Source organism: Marmota monax, unplaced genomic scaffold, assembly GCF_021218885.2.
Source record: "Marmota monax isolate L192 unplaced genomic scaffold, Marmota_monax_Labrador192_F-V1.1 WCK01_AAM20220418_F8-fsc00503, whole genome shotgun sequence".
In the NCBI taxonomy this organism is placed as follows: Eukaryota; Metazoa; Chordata; class Mammalia; order Rodentia; family Sciuridae; genus Marmota; species Marmota monax.
In genome coordinates, this window is record NW_026693958.1 from 228,124 (window position 1) to 246,956 (window position 18,833).

Sequence of the window (18,833 nt, forward strand, 5' to 3'; positions counted from 1 at the left end):
TGAAGACCAAGTCTTTGCAAATGGGCCTTGGAGGATGCTTATCCCAGCCACCACAAGCACCAATAACGTTGTATATCCACTAACATGACATGTCTATAAAATTCTGAACATGAGTATGAAACCAGTTAATAGAGCAGTTTTTAATACTAATTTTGTACATATAACACTTTCATTTGTTTTACTAAAAATAGAGTATTACACTAAATATGCTTTAAAATATATACATATCATTATATAAATATATACTATATAATTGTACATTAGAGTCAACATCTTTAAACAACACATAGAAATATGTTCATACTGAAATGATTGACACATTATAAAATATCACTCAGAACATGGCACAGACCCTGGGATGCCATTTTTTATGCTGTATGTGATTCTTGAAATTTTGTGATATGGAAGATCTCTGCAAAAAAAGATAATAATATGGAAGTATCCTGTTAAAATGAAAAACACAGATTATACATGAATCTGATAGCTTTTCCTACTGCTTCCCTCTGTACTTTATCTCTGGGGGAAAAAAACTCTCTCGGTGTAGAGATGAGAATTGGATGACAATTTTTTTTTTATATTTTTAATTTTTTATTGTGGGTTGTTCAAAACATTACAAATTTCTTGACATATCATATTCCACACTTTGATTCAAGTGGGTTATGAACTCCCACCTTCACCCCATACACAGATTGCAGAATCACATCAGTTACACATCCATTGATTTACATATTGCCATACTAGTGTCTGTTGTGCTCCGCTGCCGGAGCACGACAATTTTATTTTCTTAGAAATCTGAACATCTGCACAAAAACACTATGACTTTTCATGATAACAATAAAGATAATTTTTTTTCAATGGTGTATCCTTTTTTTCCTATTATACCGTGGGTATTCTTTTTTTCCTATTATACTGTAATGAGAAATCTATTGAGAATAGGTACTTTAGAGTCCAAATATGATTCTTATAGGAATCCAGAAGTTTACTGATTACTTAAGTATCTAATTTTTGGAATCGGTATAATGAGGTTGTTAAGAGATAGAATAAAAAAACAGTATGTGAAATATTATATATGGAAATGAGTTGAATATTGTGTGAAAACAAGTGGCATTTTGTAAGATATCCACAATGTTGTACATTTAAATTAATAACATTTACCCTCATAAATTCAGTGCTAAATGAAAAGGTACTTACAGAGCACATTTACAGAAAGAAGACTAGGTGTACTCTTATGGTGGGAAGAATGTAATGCAAGATTGAGATATTTTTACCTACAAAAGAGTCAAATAAAGTCAAAGGCAAGGATGATAGGCAAGATTAAAGGAGGGAGACCGTTCATTGGTGACTGTACACAATAAATGAGTGTGCAAAAAATTTTATACTTCCAGTACCTATTATAAATAATAGTACACAAAAGTTGTTTTGGAAAAAAAAAACTATTAAATCTTAGGGTTTCTTTGAAAACATCATACTAACATGCATTAATTTTTTTTAAAAAGGAGATTCATTTTACATATGAACTAAGATAGTAGAAATAAATCTTGAAACATTCATTGCTGTTTTTTTATATCTATAGTCTCACATTAAAATGTTTAAAACCTACATTTACTCATTCATTACTCATGCAAACCTTTGTGCTAATAACTGTGCTAATGTAGAGGCACTCACATGGGATGAGATATACAAATATTTGAAAGAGGACAAGTGTGTAGTGGAGTCATGAGTTGAATTGAGGGAGTTGGTATGGAAGTGAGGAGAAATCAGATAATGATTAATGAAAGAAGTAGCCTGTGAATTACCATATCTCTAAATTGTAGTGCAAAAGGCTTTCTCAGAAATAAAGAATCAGGTGGATGAAGAAGGGGACCCAGCAGCCACCAAGTAGGGAATACATTTCAGTTTCAATAGAAGTCTGCTTTCATTAGCCGGTATGGTTATGAGAGCCATGAAACAGACTGGTAAATAAGTCCTGGTCCATTTCTGACATTGATTAATTTTGTGACAAGGGCAAAGAATTAAAAGTTAAGCCTCTGCTGAAGTTGTTTCAGTATTCTCAGGAGAAAATACTCAGAAAAGAATCTAATTAATTATATTTGAATAACACAAAGAAGTGATGGCAGTGGCTTAGGAGATTTAACTCCCAACAGTCACTATATGGAAATAAAATGTGGTCCACTTATCATTCAGGCACCAGAGATAAGGACAGACAGACTTTCTCATCTTGGGTATGTCTCTGAGTGGCTATGCTTAAGAGTAATTGAAAAACATGACTTGACTCAGCAATGAAGAATCAAGTCCTGACAGATGTGTAAGTGACTGTTTTCATACCTTCATACTCAAGTAAGTAAACCCCTCAGTTTACAATAATAACCAGTGGTGTTTTCCTGATAGACCTGTGTGTTTTCAAGTGTTTGACTAACTTCATTTGTCAATAGAATAGGCCTGTAGAACTTTTAATTATGCATATTTTAGAAATCCACTCCTTTATAAAATCTTTCTGCAAGGGGTGTGGTACATGTAAATTTAATTTATTCTACTTTTATTCAAATATTAATGGAGGCAACACATTACAGATGCCAGCGTATGCCAATGGCCCATCCCTATTTTATTTAAGTCTAAAGTCATATAGTCAGGAACTGCTTATAAATTTGGAAGCAAAGTTAATAAAGTTCTTACATTAGACACTTCGACGTTCATTTTAAATATGTTAATGTTTCTTATCAGTGACCCTATGGACTATTTTTTGAGGTTAAAGAAAGAGATGTACAGGAAGAAATCATGTTCTGCCTCTAAATAACATTTTGCAAGTATGCATAAAAATGATTCCTAATTTATCATTTACATATTGATGTCTACAGCAGATTATTACAAGAACCAGAAGAATGGAAAGTGGAAATTGTTCAACATTAAGTCAATTCTTTCTCTTGGGAATCACCAATAACACTCAAACAAAAGTGGTTCTATTTCCTGCATTTCTAGTAGTTTATCTCATTATTCTCCTTGCAAATCTTGGAATGATCATTTTAATTAGAGTGGATTCCCAGCTTCACACTCCAATGTACATTTTCCTGAGCCACCTCTCATTCTCTGACCTCTGCTATTCCACAGCAGTTGGACCCAAGATGCTGGTGGACCTTTTAGCCGAGAAGAAATCAATTCCCTTTCTTGGCTGTGCTCTGCAGTTCTTCATCTTTTGTACCTTTACAGACGCTGAGTGCATGCTGCTTGCAGTGATGGCCTTTGACAGGTACAAAGCCATCAGCAGGCCCTTGAGCTATGCACTAGACATGTCCAGCAGGGTGCGCTCCCAACTGCTGGCTGGAGTTTACCTTGTGGGACTGGCAGATGCTTTGATACACACAACACTAACATTCCGCTTATGTTTCTGTGGGTCTAAGGAGATTAATCATTTCTTCTGTGACGTCCCTCCTCTCCTGTTACTGTCTTGCTCTGACACACAGGTCAATGAGTTAGTGATATTCACCATCTTTGGTTTCATTGAACTGAGTACCATTTCTGGAGTCCTTGTCTCTTATGGCTACATCATCTCATCTGTCTTAAAGATCCGCTCTGCTGAGGGGAGGCTTAAGGCTTTCTCTACCTGTGCCTCCCACTTAACTGTAGTTGTAATTTTTCAGGGCACTATGCTCTTCATGTATTTCCGACCAAGTTCTGCCTACTCTCTGGATCAAGATAAAATGAGCTCACTGTTCTACACCCTTGTGATTCCCATGTTGAATCCCCTGATTTATAGCCTGCGGAACAAAGATGTGAAGGTGAGCATAAAAAAGCTGAAAAATAAAATTTTATTTTAATAAATTCCTTACAAATACATATTATACAGAATTTATTCAAGTTCTTTTTTTGTCCTTGCTTGTTTTCCTCTGAGTTGTTGTTTGAGCATAAAAGGAGAAATAAATTTGGTATTATACTGAATGATAGGGTTATTATAGTCAGTAATAATGCATGTGCATTTCAAAATAAGCAAATAAAAGATTTTGACTATTTTACAATAAATAAATCATGGGTCTTTGAGATAATACATATGATAATCACCTTCTTTGAGATAATGAATGATAGTCACCTTCCTTTTATTACTATGTAATGTATATATGATCCTTTTTTAATTGATGCTTTTTTTGTAAAAACTTTTAAGAATAAATAATAAATAAATGTGTTATTTCTAAGTAGTCACAGGGTGGGCTGCTATTATTATAATATTTGTAAAACTGGGATACTATAAGAGCAATATTCCATATCTAAGAGTCAAAATTTATTTCACTATGTTCAATCTATTGATAAAAATTCCCATGATCCCAGACCAGTATATAAAGTTTATAAAAGTGTAAGTGTTAATGCTTCTTTTCATCTTCACGTTTTCTGATCTATATAATAGTATGTACTAAATAACAGATAAATCCACACTCATTTCCAGTTACCCAAGAAAATAATTTTAGGCATATGTCTACGTCTATGCATTTGAGAATAAAGATCTTTTGAAATGACTTAGGACTACAAAGGTTATAGTCTGAATAACTAAAAAAAAAATTCTGTATGGTACTGATTGTAAAGTTTAATACTAACTTTATAAAGACCATTATCTATCAATGAAAGAAAAGATTTCACTGGACTTATGTGTTTTCAAAGTTTCATTTTTCATTTTTTATCTGAGACTTGATGTCACACCATACCAGAACAATTTGTCAATTTTATGTCATTTAACAATAAAATGAAATGAAGAAAATTTGTTAATGAATGACATCAATAAAGTCAACCCTGTAATGAAATTCTCAACTCGATCTTATCCATTCAGTTTTTCTTCCTTTATGCCCTTTTTCAGTTCTGATTAAGTGGGTACATTTGTGATTCCCAAATAGTACTTTGCTAAAGATATTATTTGTAGGGATTCTGTCTTTGGAAATGTACAGGTAAGCGTTCCTCTGGTGAGAAAACTCCCGGGGAGGGAACAGGCACCATGTTTCCCACCCTTAGAATGTCCTGTAATCTCTCTTAGGATCTAATAATATAGCTAACATATGAGCTATGTCTAGCTGGTATGGCAATGCCCTGAGATACCTCTGTTTTAGAGCCTCATCAAGCGTTGACCTTGATTACAGGCACATAACTCCTGGGAATAGAAAAATTTGTTTGCTAGATAACTACAATGTTTCATCAAGCTCTGGTGCTCCTAGAGCTGCCCACCTAACAGTAACTTTAGATAATAGACTTTCTTGAGAACTGCCACAAACTCCTGACATTGTACATTGTAACTATGAAATATAATTTCAAAATAAGTAACATTACTGATACTCTAAACAATAATGTGGTTATGGTACTAATGATCTAATGTAACCTATTGATATAAATAAACGTAGCCTCTTGGACAAAAAGCTACTTTGCCAATTTCCCTGCCCCTGCACCTTGTCTGTGTCTCCTCTTTATTATTATTTCTTATAATTATTCTTTCCATTGCTGTTTATTAAATCTTCAACTCCAATGAGAGATTGTGAGCATTCTTTGCTGAAGGACAGCATGGCTTATGATTTTGATTCTTTCACAGCATTGTGACTGAGACACAGAATGGAAAAACAAGCAGATGAATTCATGGAGTAACATTTGAGTGTTCATTAGATATAAAATTATAGTGAATTGAGGATATGCAATATATTTTGAATAAATATTTTAAGCTTTAAAAACAAATAAAGTGGTCATATATTATAAGTTAGTGATTAAACAAAAATGTGAAAATTCAATAGAGAGCATTCTTCTAAGTACTTAGAAGATAGTTCAGCTACTGCATCTGGCTGTGCTCAAGTTTATGATGTCCAAACACTAAGAGAATCTGGTTGAGAAACTATGAACATGGCAATAAGTTAGAAGGATTGTTCAACTCTATGAAATTTTTAATTATCAATTAAAATTGTACAAGATTAAAGGCATAAAGATTGTACCTTTTCTAGCTGTCATTATAAAATATCCCAGGTGAGAACTCTAAAAGTATAAGTAAAGCCCAGGAGGCACCTATTCTTTTCAAAGTGGCATGAGTGGTACCCTAAGACAGGGTGTATCAATGTGTAGTAAAGGAAACAAGCACATGGATAAGAACTGGGGGAATGTGGCTTTCCAAAACAGGTCTAAAGGTTTGTGTCTGTGCCACATATTCTCAAATTACCCATATACTTTGTTTATCTTTCTTATGAACAGTACCATGAGGCTAATAGTTTCATTGATTCTGCCTCAGCTGGACAAGGATAATACAGATTGCATTTTATGATGTAAAATATGCACATATTCTATTTCTTCTACAGGAAGAACTAATTTGCAGTTTTCATTCTTACAGACAATATTCAGTGACTTCTGATTTCAGTTCAACATTTACTAAAGATGTTCATGTATTCTCAGGGGACAACACAGAACCAGAAATGTAATTACATGTTTGCATGATTTCAAAACCTGAGGGAAGTAGCTTCAGAGAGTTTAAGTCCCAAATGCTGCCTGTTAAAATACAATGGTATCTGCTCAGTGCTTGGTTACCAATGAATGGCTCATCTCAGGTAAGCTCCTGAGTTTCTAGATTTAAAACTGCAAGATTAAAAAAGATATATATCACTTTAGAAAACAACTGGGAATTTTGTAAATGAATCAAGTTATACCTTCTAATGTAGTTGTATGAATTCTAAAAGTCTAATGATCAAAAATACTGTATTCTCTTCAGAACTGGAAAACTCTAAGTGAACATGATAGTATTCACAAAATAACATTATTTTATTTATATTTAGGATGATGACCAAGCCTTTACTTATTTTATCATTGACTAGGGATATATAAGAATGTAAGGTTTTTTTTAAATTTGTAGGATGATTTAACTGATTGTAGAAGCACCATAGTAATAAGAAAGCATACAAATAAAAATATACACATATGCATTCTCACCTTATCTTAGTCAAATTAAGAATCATACACACATGCACAAAGATTAAATATTAATAAATATACACACACTTAAAAAAAGGAAATTCATATATGTATGGACGATTAATTGGCCCTCATTCTGTTTTCACTTTCTAAATAAATATGTACTTCTAAAAATATATATTGTATATGTATTATATGATATAATAAAAGATTATGTGTTAAATTATGAGAGGTTTATAATTTCTGTTTGACCATTATTATTTCAATGTTCAGGAAAACTAACCCTCTCTGTTAAGAAGATATTTACAAATAGCCAGTGAGCCTTATGTCAAACCGATATATTTTTTGGAAAGAAAAAAAGAGAACACTTATATTGTATGTCATCAAATATAAAAGATCACATAGACCAAACATAGTACTCATTGTTTCTACAACTCACACAGCAGTCTTTAAAACCAATCACAAGTATTGATATTGAAAAAAATGCATTTTATTTTTTACATCTAGATGGATGTTTTCAAACATAGCAAATACTTAATCCTTTATATCACTGTCTAAGAAATCTAAGACTTTGTTTATTAAATATTATTTTAAAGACTTACTGAAAGTTCCAGAGATATAAATGTGTAGAAAGTCATGTACCTCATGAATTACACAATTTCTCTTCAACTATCTATTCATGTCTTTTGTCAAAAGCACACAATAGGAGTTGGGGCTGTGGCTCAGTGGTAGAGTGCTTGCCTAGCATTTGTGAGGCACTGAGTATTATTCTCAGCACTGCATACAAATAAATGAATAAAATAAAGATTCATCAACAATCAAAAATTTAAAAAAAATACAATGTATTTTTGTAGAGGAGAACACATGACTTGATTTTTTAGGATAAAAAAATACTATTATAAAATATGTTCTGTCCTATTATATTCTGGAAGAAAAAATGAATCAAATATATATTTATTATGTTTTGAGCATTTAGACAAGAGAGGAGAAGAATGGACAGGAAAAATTGTTCATCCTTGAATGAATTCATTTTCTTGGGAATTACTAGTAATGCTGAACTCAAAGTGGCCCTTTTCATAATCTTTCTCCTGATTTACCTCATTAATCTTCTGGCAAACCTTGGGATAATCTTCTTAATCAGAGTGGATCCCCACCTTCACACACCAATGTACTTTTTCCTCAGCCACCTCTCTTTCTGTGACCTCTGCTATTCCACAGCAGTTGGACCCAAGATGCTGGTGGACATATTTGCCAAGAACAAATCAATTCCGTTCTTTGCATGTGCTCTGCAGTTCTTGATCTTCTGTATCTTCGCTGATTCTGAGTGTCTGCTGCTGGCAGTGATGGCCTTTGATAGGTACAAGGCCATCAGCAACCCCTTGCGCTATGCAGTAGACATGTCCACTAAGGTGTGTTCACTGCTCATGGCTGGAGTTTACCTAATAGGACTGACAGATGCTTTGATACACACAACATTAACATTCCGCTTATGTTTCTGTGGGTCTAATGAGATTAATCATTTCTTCTGTGATTTACCTCCACTTTTCCTCCTTTCCTGTTCTGACATACAAGTCAATGAGCTGGTACTGTTCACCATTTTTGGATTCATTGAACTGAGTACCATTTCTGGAGTCCTTGTCTCTTATTGCTACATCATCTCATCGGTCTTAAAGATCCGCTCTGTTGAGGGGAGGCTCAAAGCTTTCTCCACCTGTGCCTCCCACTTAACTGTAGTTATAATTTTCCAGGGCACTTTGCTCTTCATGAATTTCCGACCGAGTTCTGCCTTCTCTCTAGATGAAGACAAAATGACCTCACTGTTCTACACCCTTGTGACTCCCATGCTGAATCCTCTGATTTATAGCCTACGGAACAAAGATGTGAAAGTGAGCATGAAAAAACTGAAAAATAAAGTTTTATTCTAATTAATATCCTACAAATATATATATTATAAAGTAAATTCATAATCATGTTGTTCTCTTCAAAACACATATTATAATATTAAATTGTCACTAATATCTTAACATAATTTTGATTTTATTGAATTTTCACATGCCAAATGTTTTAGATGATTCGACATTCTATACTTCACTATTTGTCTTCAATTTAAATGTGATACTCTTTAGTTTTGGAAAACTCTTCATTTTGTATCTCAGTGTAGTAAAGTGTCATTCATTTTTTGTAGATTTATTCATTAATTATCTTAAGAGTTCTTGGTTTTTTAGTGTGAGCCTTTTGTTTTAGTGTGTGCCTTGATTTTCCTAGCAAAATAATTTCAATGTAAATAAGCTATATTTTGTATGGGAAATTAGAAACAGTAATTAATTTAACTTACAATTAATTCACATTGAACTGTAGCACACCGTGAAGTCAAAAAGCTAGGTATTCTATTTAAAAGCAAGTTTCTAAATATAGACTTCAGTGAAGAAATGATTTCTTGTAATGGAGGTTTTTAGTTTTAAATTAAAGCAATGAGTAGAGATACAGTGGAAGTTGGTTGGGAGAATAAAGAATTCCAGATAGAGATGGGAATTAAAGATTCAGAAATGGGCAAGAAAATGTCTGTAGATAAAATAAAGTGCAAATGTAGGGCATATGGAGACAAGTGCTTTTGATTAGCATTCCAGTAATGATAAGTGAAGTTGAAATTTTCTAATATGCTTGGTAATTTGTATGTCTTCTTTAAATAAATATCTATTCAATCTTCTCTAAAACTTTTTATTCAAGTTCTTTTTGTTTTCATTTTTTTTCCTACTGAGTTGATTGAGTACCAAGGGAAAAATAAATTTGGTATTCTACTGAGCATAGTATTAATGCCAGCTATTACTATGGAGCCCAAATGGCAACGCCTTCTCTTATCTTTGGAAAGTAGATGTCTCTTTGAATCTCCCTCCCCCAAAGTCAGAGAACTTGGTAAAACATTTGGTCTTCCTGATCACAGTCTGCATTTGCAAACACACTTCCGGCTTGAAAAATTTTACAAATTATTATACATCTTTACAATACTACATAGTCCATAAATGTTGTGAAAAGCTAATAAAGGGGAGTTCAGCTGATCTCTTTCAGGCCCATGTACAAGTAAGGGAGAGCAACAGGAAATAGGAAGCTTAACTATGTTAAACTTTTTTTACAGAGATTATTATTTATTTATTTATTTGCTGATGGTCCTAAGATCAATTATAGTGTGAATTTCTGGAAAAGCTTAATTAAGATTTTCTGTGGAGGACCGGGTACCAGTGCAAATTAAGAATACAACAAAGGGCTGGGGATGTGGCTCAAGCGGTAGCGCGCTCACCTGGCATGCGTGCGGCCCGGGTTCGATCCTCAGCACCACGTACAAAACAAAAAGATGTTGTGTCCGCCGAAAACTAAGAAATAAATATTAAAAAAAAAAAGAATACAACAAAATGAAAAAGAAATTGTAAATGAAGGACATAAGTGAAGTCAACCTTGTAATGAAATTCTCAACTCTGTCACTTCCACTCAGCTTGTCTTGCTTTCTTCCCTTTATCAGTTCTGAAGTGGGCACCTTTGTGATTTACAAATAATACTCACCTGAAGGCATTATTGTTTCTTTTGTTCAGTTTAATAAATCTTCAACTTCAATGAGAAACTGTGGCATTCTTTGCGGAAGAAAGCATGTCTTATGTTTTTGATTCTTTCACAACATTGGACTGAGAAACAAAATGGAAAAAAAAAAAACAGTAAATAACAAAAATCAATCCATAGAGTAACATGTGTGTGTGTGTGTGTGTGTGTGTGGTGCTGGGGATTGAACCCAGGGCCTTATGCATGTGAGGCAAGCACTCTACCAACTGAGCTATATCCCCAGTCCCTCCATAGAATAACATTTGAGTGCTCATTAGATATAAAATTATAGTGAATTGAGGAAATGCAATGTATTTGGAATGTTTTACAGCTTCCAAAAACATGTTAAAAGGTTGTATATTCTAAATGAATAAACAAAAGTGTGCAAATTAAGTGAGAACATTCCTCCAAGTAATTATAAGACAACTCAGCTGCTGCATCTGGCTCTGTTCAAGTTTATGATGTCCAAATACTAAGAGAATCCTGTTGAGAAAATGCAAACATGGTCATCTGTTAGAAGGATTGTACAACTCTATGAAATTCTGAATTATCCATTAAAACAGTACAAGTTTAAAGAATTAAAAAATTGTAGCTTTTGTAGCTGTCATTATAAATGTCCTGTAAGAGAATTCTCAAAAAAATAAGTAAAGCACAGAAGGCAACTATGCTTTTCAAAGTGGCATTAGTGGGACCCTATGACAGGTTGTATAAAAGTATAGTGATGGAAAAAACACACAGAAAGAATGTAGGCAGTGTTGCTTTCCAAAAACAGGCTTAAGGGTTTCTGCTTGTGCCATATATTCTCAGTTTACCCATAGTCTTATTCATCTTTCTTATGAGCAGCAGCACTGAGAAAACTCTGCTTGAAACACTGTGACAGTTCAAATAAATTAGAAGATTCATGAACTGAAGTGCATAAACACATTTCATTTTCCTCTGTATGACATTCTGCAGTTAGATCATGGAAGGATTGATTTGATCTTCCTTTAATCATTTGTAGAAAGCATGAAATAAACAGAAGGAAAGTCTAACTGCAACAAGTGTGCATCTTATGCTCAAAGATACATGTCTAAAGGTATATGAAAACCAGTTCATAAGTTACAATTTTCATCTCCTTGAATTTGTTAAAGTAATATTTTAAAAAATCACTTACTCTGAATATTTCTTAGAATATGCATGAATTCAGTAAGAATTTAGGCACATAGCCTTGAGTGAATGATAAATCTTGGGATTCTACGCTAAAGGGGGAACCTGTATTAACGGTCCTTAATTCATTCTGGCCTGTCCACTTCAATCCCCATCAGTCCCTTCACTGTACATCCCTCCACATCACATCTTCCTCATGGATCAACAGTGACTAATGGAAAATTGTATTGTCACATATGATATTGCCAATAACTGTGTCACTGGAGTTCAAACTACAGGAATGTTTCTCTATTTTCCTTTATTTCCTTCAGCCTTAACACAAAAATACCTGAACATAACAATAGCACCTAATGGTAGGTTTGATGTCTGTATAACCTAGTGAAAGCACAGATATGTACTGGGGATTGGCTGTATAACCGCATTTGTTAGAAGATAGCAGTAATCATGATCAGTAACCGAGGAAATGAGAAGTCACCTGTTAAAGACAGGAGCTTTTAACTCCTGGAACATCTCTCTCTCTAGAAGCATGCTAGGGAATAAACACCTAAAGAAACTCTAAGTCGGTGATATGTAGGACATTGTCACTCTTCCTCATTTGATGTAAGTCCTCCTCTGTAAAAGAGCTTAAATTAAATTATCTGTAAGGTTCTTTCCAGTTGGCATTTTCTCCATTATTATACCTATAATTCTACTATCAAGTATTCCTGTTCCCATTATTGGAGATATTGAAGACACAAATAAATAAAACAAAAGAACTGTGTTGTGTCTCTGAACTGATTTGGTCTGAAATTGCATTGACAGTGGTGTCAGCTAGACCACTTGTGTTGTGAAAGACCTCATACTTTTAAACATAACGTCTAACTGGACTGCCATTCTGCATTTGGACTGTAATAGACACAGCAAAGAACTGGTTATAAAACTATGAGTATTCAATTCAGTAAAAGTTAAAACCTTGGTACAGTAAAATGACCTAAAGAAAGACTAAAGTAAAAATTGTTAATATTATTAAGTATATCTATATATACTAAAGTGGATATGTAACAACTTCAGATCTTACATACTGGAAGTAGGAGTCAGAATTGGGTTTTCACTGGAAGACTATTTGGCAATCTCTTCTATAGCTGGACATATACATACCTATGTCCCCAAAGTTCTATTCCTCTGAGAAACTGATGTGACTCCATTTTTGAAAAATCAGATTTTACCTCAAGGCCTGTCCAAAGGGAGGGGTGTGACCCTTGTCTTTGGAAAAACCCACATAGCCACCCTGCGAAGTTGTTTGTAAATAAAAGCAGAGATCTTCTAGCACCAGGTGTCTCAGACTCAGTTATGCTAGTTCCTGGAAAGAGCATGAAGACCCATAGCAACCCCCTAGCAACCATCAATCAGCATGAGACAAGGAAACTACCTGAAATGCCAGGTGACCTTCCCAGTAGTTTCATGATTGATAACATGATTAGGAAACCCTGCAGTTTAGCATATACACTTTTGCAACCCCTCATGGCCTAAATCAATCAGTTCAAATGTATTCACCTCTTGAACTAACCAATCAGCCCTACCCAACTTGTTCCCACCAGTCAATGTGCTAATCAATGTTAAGAGTTGTTTGATTTTCCCATGATATGAAATGATGTTGTGACACATAGAGTATCCCCCAAACCTATAAAATCTCACTGAACAAAGGAGATGATTCAGTCCTCAGTACCGCTGCACTGGAAACAGTTGTGAGTCCAGGCTCGCTTGCAATAAAGACTCTTATGTGATTGCATTGGATTCGGTTCCTGGAGGTCTACTGGGGTCCCCAGAATCTGGCATTACACCTTACTTTGTAAAAATTGAACTTAATGGAGAAATGTATACTTGTGTTTGTGTGTGTACATATACATATATAGAGAGATATACCCAAAATTTAGGCAGAATGGTCAGTCTTATTATTTGCACTTTGACAAATAACAGGTTGTCTCTGTTTATTAGAATGCTGCATATTAATGAAAATGTACCATCACTACACATAACCAAATGTATGGAGGAATCTAGTAGGAAAGTTAAAGAACACAGACATAAGAAACACAATGTGAATGATTCCACTTCAATATCAATTTTTTAATCACGTAAAATTAACCATCAATTTTTGTACCAACTTAAGTCAGGGCCCTGTTGTGATGGCAAAAGGTGCGACTTATGCAGTCCAGGGGGAGAAACAGAGAATGTCCATTTGCTTCTGTCTCTGCCAATGCTTTATTTACTTAAATCACTCAATACAATTTCACCCTGTAGGTTCTTCTTATGTATATATTTTTTTCAGTTGTTGATAGACTTTTATTTATTTATTTATTTGTAGTGCTGAGAATTGAACACAGTGCCTCACACATGCCAGTCAAGTGCACTGCCACTGAGTCACAGCCCCAGCCCTCTACAGGCTCTTAATCAAGAAAACAGCAATCCTTAATGCTAGGCACTGCAATAGACATAATAGATTCACAGGAAACAGTTCTAGATTAATACTAAGCGCTGTAAAACACACTTAATCATGACAGGCTAATAACAGACATTCCCTTTGCATGCTACGTTCAAAAGTCTTAAGCCTTAGGCTTTATGTCCAGCAGATGCAAACTCACTCAGATCTTGGTGACCAGGTCTGGAACCAAGGCAGGCTTTTCCTGGCATGGAGTGGATGACCGGTTGAGGAGAGGGTCCTAGGGAGGAGTTGAGGCTCTCACCAAGGTCCAGAGGAGGCAGTAGAGTTTGAGAGCAGTGAAGATAACACAGAGGCTCAGGGAACAATGAAACCTGCAGTTTCACCAGGCACACCCACAGAGCCCTCCAGTATGGCCTCAAACAAGTTATTTCCCCTCACCCTGATAAAGAGAGTGAAGCCTCTGGTAGGCTGTCCTAGTCTGATAAGAGGGAAAGTCAAGAAGATAAGGGTGGAAACCACCAGACCAGATGTTTCTGACCCCAGGGTAAATGATGTCACTGAGAATTCCAGTGGTAGCTGAGAAGGGTTGAAAGGGGGGTCAAAAAACCTCAAAATTTAGTATAAATGATAGAGCAAATCAGCCAGCAGAACCAAGGATGCACTCGAGCTGGAGAGCCTGATGAGAAGCTGACATTTCATCACTTGTCATTGTTCCCTGAGCCTCTGTGTGATCCTCACCACTCTCAAACTCTACTGCCTCCTCTGGACCTTGGTGAGAGCCTCAAGTCCTCCCTAGGACCCTCTCCTCAACCGGTCATCCACTCCACGACAGGAAGAGCCTGCTTTGGTTCAGGACCTGATCACTGTGGTATGAGTGTGCATCTGCTGGACTTAAAGCCTAAGGCTTAAGACTTTTTTAACTTAGCACACAGAGGAAATGTCTGTCATCAGCCTATCATGATTAAGTGTGTTTTGCAGTGGTTAGAATTAATCTAGAATTGTTTGCTGTGAATTGATTATGTCAATTGCAGTGCCTAGCATTAAGGATTGTCGTTTTCTTGATTAAGAATCTATAGAGTGAAATCTTATTGAGTAATTTGAGTGAATAAAGCATTGAAAGGGGAAGAAGCACGTGGACTGCATATGTCATAATTTTACCCCCTCGTGACATCTCCTGACCTTGAATAAAATATTTTTTAAAAGGCTGTTTTTTTTTTTTCAAAACACAAATTCCTTTGAGAAGTATGTATTGATGGGGAGTAGGGTTTGTGCCATATAGCCTGCAGGGATGACTCTGTTTATGAAGTTGGTGTTTGGATCCTGAATGAGCAGAGTGTAGCCTGAGGAAATGAGGCATCCCTGGAGACAAGGGAACTTGTAAGAGGGAAAAAGAGGAGTGCTACTAGAAGGTTCCCAAGGATATTTCCACCTCCTCCAAATGTGCACCTGAGAATGAATAAAGCTCCATTAGGTACTTGAGTGAACCTCTGGGAAAGTTTTTGGTGATTACTTAGAACAGAGCTCTGCCTCTATAATATCTCTCACAAAAGTATATTTGGTATTTTAGTATCACAGTCATCAAACAAAAATGAAAATGAAACAGCTAGAGATATTAAAATTTGTCAATAATAATATTTTACCAACAGGAAAGGTGGTGCATGCTTATAAAATACCCTAAGTGTGTTGTGGGGGATATGCTGGGAAGTGGTAATGACCAAATTATGTGATTATATTGTGTACACTAGGATTACAGGTAAAGGCCTGTTCACCTAGCTAGTCAAAAATCCAGTTGCAGATGGCAGGCTCAGGTCATGTTTATGTATCTCTGCCCAATGACTCTAGGATTTAGTACTCCTGACTCTGCCTTCCTTCCTGGTTAGAGCTTAGCAGAGGCTTCTCCATGACTCCCCCTGCCAATCATATCATCACCTGCTTCAGCCATTTGCCCTGAAATACAGTACTAACTTCAATCCCAGACCCCACATTCTCAAAAACTGAACTCATTAATTCATTTCAGAGCATTTTATTTTATATTACTCTGTGGGACCCATCCCAAGGGCCGTGACTAGAATGGCAGGTAAAAAGAATCAATATCTATCTGTTGTGATGAATCCATGCATTTCAGAGAACATTTTCTATTGATTTTTCAGCTTGAAAAACTTAGTTCTGTTCAATCTCAGGATACCATTTCTGTCTTCACTATTGAAAATCCATATGGGCCAGAGCCCTATTTCAGTACTGGTGTGGAAGGACAAATTACTTTTTATGCATACATTTCCCATTCTAAGAAAGAGCACAGTGGTATAGATTTAGGGCCCAGAATATATTTTTCACTGTCAGAAGACTTCCCTCATTAGTTTATCCTCTCTCTCACTATTCAACTTCAACTTTGGCTTTCATTTTTTTTCCTCTTCTTTTCTTTTTATTTATAGGCATGCTTCATGTGTCATGATATGGTAGTAAGTTAGCCCATCATCCCAACATTCATAGGTAACAGTTCCTGTTGCTGGCTCTCAGTGCATTGCAATAGTTTGTAATGGCCACCACTTGTATATACTGTATCATTCTGGAGAATGCATCCAAAATACTGCACTAAAAATAACAAGTATCTGAAGACTGGAGGAGTGTGACCTAAACTAAAAACAATCAATGGTCAACTTACATTAACATGTTAAAATTCTCCCAACAGGAACACTAGAGAATATACTATGATATGAGGCAAGAGATTAAATAATGAATAAGATTTAATTAATGAATCTGAAATATGATTAGAATATAGACAGCTACAAGATAAGAAAATAGACAAACAAAATGATGATCTTGAAAGAATCACACCAAGGATTCCTGTGGACAATGTATACAAGTTTAGTTTTTATCTGAAATTGAAAGGGTATTATGAAAACAAATAGGTGTGAATTGAAATTTAATAATATATTTTAGAATAGGTAGGATTTAGACAGGTGAACTCTTTGAACAGATGAGTACATTTTTTTTTCCATAGGAATCAAGATTAATGATAAATAATCTTCCTGAATTGAATTTGTTTTCTTTCACACACATACACACAAACACAAAAACAGGATGATGAAATACCATTGATTTATCCATTTTTTAAAGAAATTGTGGGGAAAAAGGGTTAGAGAAAGAGGAGAAAATGTATAACAGGATACTTAGAAATTGATGAGTAAATATTCCCTTAGATTGATGTTTAATATTTCAGCTTTAAAACAATAGAAATTATATTAATAATGTAAGAGATCCCAGCTCCAAGGTTAACCTTCAACCTTATTCTGTGTTTGAGATTTCATTATTCACAGATCTGAGGAATATCCATGTTAAGTTGACATTTCCAACAGTTAGAACCAAAGATCAAGAAACAGACCTTATTAAAGTTGTCTGGTTGATTTTCATGTCATCTTAAGAAGCCATTTTTGGCGAATCATTTTTCTAAAGGCATTTTTGACATCTTTGTTCCTTAGACTGTAAATTAGGGGGTTCAACATAGGGATAATCAATGTATAGAACACAGAGGTCACCTTGTCAATATCCAGGGAATGATCTGTGCTTGGGCGCAAATAAATGAAGATCAGGGTGCCATGGTAGATAGTGACCACTACCAGGTGGGAAGCGCAGGTGGAAAAGCCTTTCCTTCTGGCCTCAGCTGAACCTGTTCTAAGGATGGCTGCCAAAATGCAGACATAGGAGAGGAGAACTGTTATAAGACAGATACCTTCCACCAAGCTAGCAAAGACCACCAGAATGATGTCATGCACATGAGTGTCAGTGCAGGACAGAGAGAAGAGCGGGGAGATATCACAGAAGAAATGGTTAATTTCTTTGGAGCAGAATGACAGATGGAAAGTATTGGTGGTGTGAATAACTGAGCTTAATGTTCCCCCCACAAATGCTCCAAGTGCAAGCTGACAACATGCCCTCTTTGACATAATAACAGTATAAAGGAGTGGGTTACAGATTGCAATGTACCTGTCATAAGCCATGGCGGCCAAGAGGAAGGATTCTGTGTCAACCAAAGAGCAGAAAAAATATAACTGTGCAGCACAACCATTGTAAGAAATGGTCTTCTCATCAGAAATCAAGTCCATAAGCAACTTAGGGGCAATAACAGAGGAGTAGCAGGAATCTATGAGGGACAGAATGCCTATGAAAAAGTACATTGGGTTGTGCAAGTGGGAACTGGTGGTGATTAGTAAAATCATCCCAAGATTCCCCATCAGGGTAACAGAGTAGATGGAAAAGAACACAGCAAAAAGAAGACTCTGAAGTTCTGGATGGTCACTGAATCCCAGGAGAAGAAAGTCTGCCTTCACAGTATCATTCTCCAACCTCATTATCTGGGGTGCATCTGGCTTTCTGGAGTCCTGACAGAGTAAAGATAGAAGTGTTAATAACAACCCCAACACTATCAAAGGAAAATATTTTTTTAAAAAGGAAAAAAGGTCAAAATAATTGCAATAATGATTGCTAATCCACTTGAGTATACCGATAGCAACCAGGTATGTCCACAATTAGTTTATTACATACATTTAAAATTAATTTGATTCATGTCATTTTAAGGTATCATTTAAAGGTATTGTTTCCCACATTAAATAGGGCCATCATCAAACCAGTTGCAGGGCTCTACACTTGGACTTTAGCTTTAATTTTCCTTCTTTTTTTTCTTCTATCATCAGTGTGGAGTGATTATGGCTAAGCACCTGATGTGGGCAAAGTGAGTAAACTACTTCCCTTTTGTGTTGTCTTGTTTATT

The 18,833-nt window shown here is 35.4% G+C and overlaps 3 protein-coding genes across 3 annotated transcripts; 2 read left to right on the forward strand and 1 right to left on the reverse strand.

Moving 5' to 3' along the window:
* Window positions 1-2,879: 2,879 nt before the first annotated feature.
* On the forward strand, window positions 2,880-3,812 carry LOC124106336 (olfactory receptor 5W2-like). Its single transcript, XM_046463943.1, has one exon. It carries the CDS (start codon window positions 2,880-2,882, stop codon window positions 3,810-3,812), a length of 933 nt encoding a protein of 310 aa, XP_046319899.1.
* A 4,089-nt stretch (window positions 3,813-7,901) lies between these two features.
* LOC124106339 (olfactory receptor 5W2-like) lies at window positions 7,902-8,837 on the forward strand. Its single transcript, XM_046463947.1, has one exon. The coding sequence runs from the start codon at window positions 7,905-7,907 to the stop codon at window positions 8,835-8,837; it is 933 nt and encodes a 310-aa protein (XP_046319903.1). The 5' UTR covers window positions 7,902-7,904.
* An 8,635-nt stretch (window positions 8,838-17,472) lies between these two features.
* LOC124106313 (olfactory receptor 5I1-like) lies at window positions 17,473-18,414 on the reverse strand. The gene has a single exon (XM_046463922.1). The coding sequence runs from the start codon at window positions 18,412-18,414 to the stop codon at window positions 17,473-17,475; it is 942 nt and encodes a 313-aa protein (XP_046319878.1).
* Between the last annotated feature and the right edge of the window lie 419 nt (window positions 18,415-18,833).

Coding starts and splice junctions, on each gene's coding strand:
- LOC124106336 (XM_046463943.1), top strand. CDS start 2,880: ATGGAAAGTGGAAATTGTTCAACATTAAGTCAATTCTTTCTCTTGGGA.
- LOC124106339 (XM_046463947.1), top strand. CDS start 7,905: ATGGACAGGAAAAATTGTTCATCCTTGAATGAATTCATTTTCTTGGGA.
- LOC124106313 (XM_046463922.1), bottom strand. CDS start 18,414: ATGAGGTTGGAGAATGATACTGTGAAGGCAGACTTTCTTCTCCTGGGA.